Raw genomic sequence first — 1,777 nt, forward strand, 5'->3', positions numbered from 1 at the left:
GTACACCTTAGCAGTCATAACCCCTTACACTTAATTCAACCTCAAGTTGTAATATATTTCTTCTCAGGTTATCACAGTAATATACTGAAGAAGTTGTGAAGATTGATGCTATTATCAACTTCTTTATAAATGGGAGATATTAAGCCAAGAGAATTGAAACAGGTGCCCAAAGTCCCAAGTAACGAAGTCCAAGTCACACCTCTATCCCTTGAACAGGCCATGTTCCTACCATTTCCCTGCCTTCAACAATGCTGTGCTCTTCCCTTGATAGTGCTTCCTTTCAATTCCACCCATCTAAATAACACCACTCATTCAAGGTGTGGGCACATGGTAGACTAGAAAGAGGCCTGAATTTGGGCTCAGAAGCCCTCAGTTTGTTGCCTCACCTACTTTTTATTAGCAATGTGCCTTTTACCAAGTTACCTAGTCTTTATTCACTTCAGTTCTGCATATAAAATGAAGATAAAATCCGTTCTATTTCAGAAAGCTTAAAAAGAAGCAACCAAGAGTATATGCGTGGAAGCCCATAGTAAATCGTTAAGAGCCACATAAAAGACATGTATTAGTTAAGGTCCAGTTAAGTCCTCCTTAATCCATGGAGCTTTCCAGCCTTTTCATCTAGCCTACATTGAACTCTCTCCCTTGGCATTTTCTGCTACACTATCTCAGCACTTGCTATTTTGTCTTGTACTGTTAACTTAAATATTTCTGGGTCAGGAACATCTTCCCTCCATAGAGCCTTGTACAGGGCTATAAGCATAGTAGGGCTCTGTATCATCAATGCTATGAATGAACTGGTACAGCCGGGAGTACATGCTGACTCACCTGGGAACATGTGCTCATTTCTACAAGAAAAAATTTTAAAAGCTTCTCTGTGGCATGTGGTTATATTCATGCTCTAATAAGGTTACTCATTAAGAGGCAAGGTTTTCTGTTTAAAGGAAGAGGGTTAATTGCATAAACTACTTAAAGAGACCAGAGCATAGCCCAGTCGCAGATAAGATCCCAGATGCTCCCCAAGTTGCCCAAGTGGGAAAAATTTCTCCCCATGTGCTCTCCTTAGGTTAAAAAGACCTAACAGGGAAAGTCTCATTGGACATATTTGCATGTCGACAGTCCTTGTTTGATTTCTATAGGAAATGAGACATCCATTTTTCCATTTCTCCTGGGGAAAGACATACTCTACGTATAAACAATATTTTCCTCAGAGGCTCTTAGTAGTTTTCCCACAAAAACCAATCTGCCAGTAGTGCTTTACCTGATCTTTATCAACTAGTGTCCTGGGACTTGGTCGTGGTTTGTCTTTGAATGAGTAAGTAGCCACCTGCTTCTCTAACACATCCAGGAAGTTAGGAGGCATGTATTGAGGAAGATCATTCACGACTGGATTGTTTCTTTGCACAAGAGGTGGCTTTCTCCTTCCTTCATTTTTAAAATTGTAGGTTGCTATCACTGGATTTAATAGGGAGTCTTCAATAAAAGTGTTCAAATGGTAAGTGCCAGGTAATGGAGTATCCTGTGGAAAATTGACATCAGTTTTAAGATCAGTGTGTAAACCTGTAACTTCTAAAGCACCATTCCTGGAAGGGTCATTCCTAAGTAGCATTTTCCTTTGTTTTCAAGTTTAATGAAATTATATCAAATATAATAAACACTTTTGACCAAACAATACAGTATTTCAAAATAATCATGATTATTTCCTTTCTGAAACAACTGCTGAATTCTAGCAAATGGGTTACAGTTGAAGTTTAACTTTTTTTTTTTTTTTTTTTTTTTT

General features: G+C 38.4%; 1 protein-coding gene across 1 annotated transcript in view; it reads right to left on the minus strand.

The window, feature by feature from the left end:
* Positions 1–1,777, minus strand: part of STPG4 (sperm-tail PG-rich repeat containing 4) — a 53,905-nt gene that overhangs the window by 47,854 nt on the left and 4,274 nt on the right. Inside the window, exon 3 of the mRNA XM_012803990.1 lies at positions 1,259–1,516. Within this exon, the coding sequence (XP_012659444.1) occupies positions 1,259–1,516 (258 nt within the window). The remainder of the gene's footprint in view (positions 1–1,258; positions 1,517–1,777) is intronic.

This window comes from Otolemur garnettii, unplaced genomic scaffold (assembly GCF_000181295.1).
Source record: "Otolemur garnettii isolate 467f Iridium unplaced genomic scaffold, OtoGar3 scaffold00024, whole genome shotgun sequence".
Taxonomy (NCBI): Eukaryota; Metazoa; Chordata; class Mammalia; order Primates; family Galagidae; genus Otolemur; species Otolemur garnettii.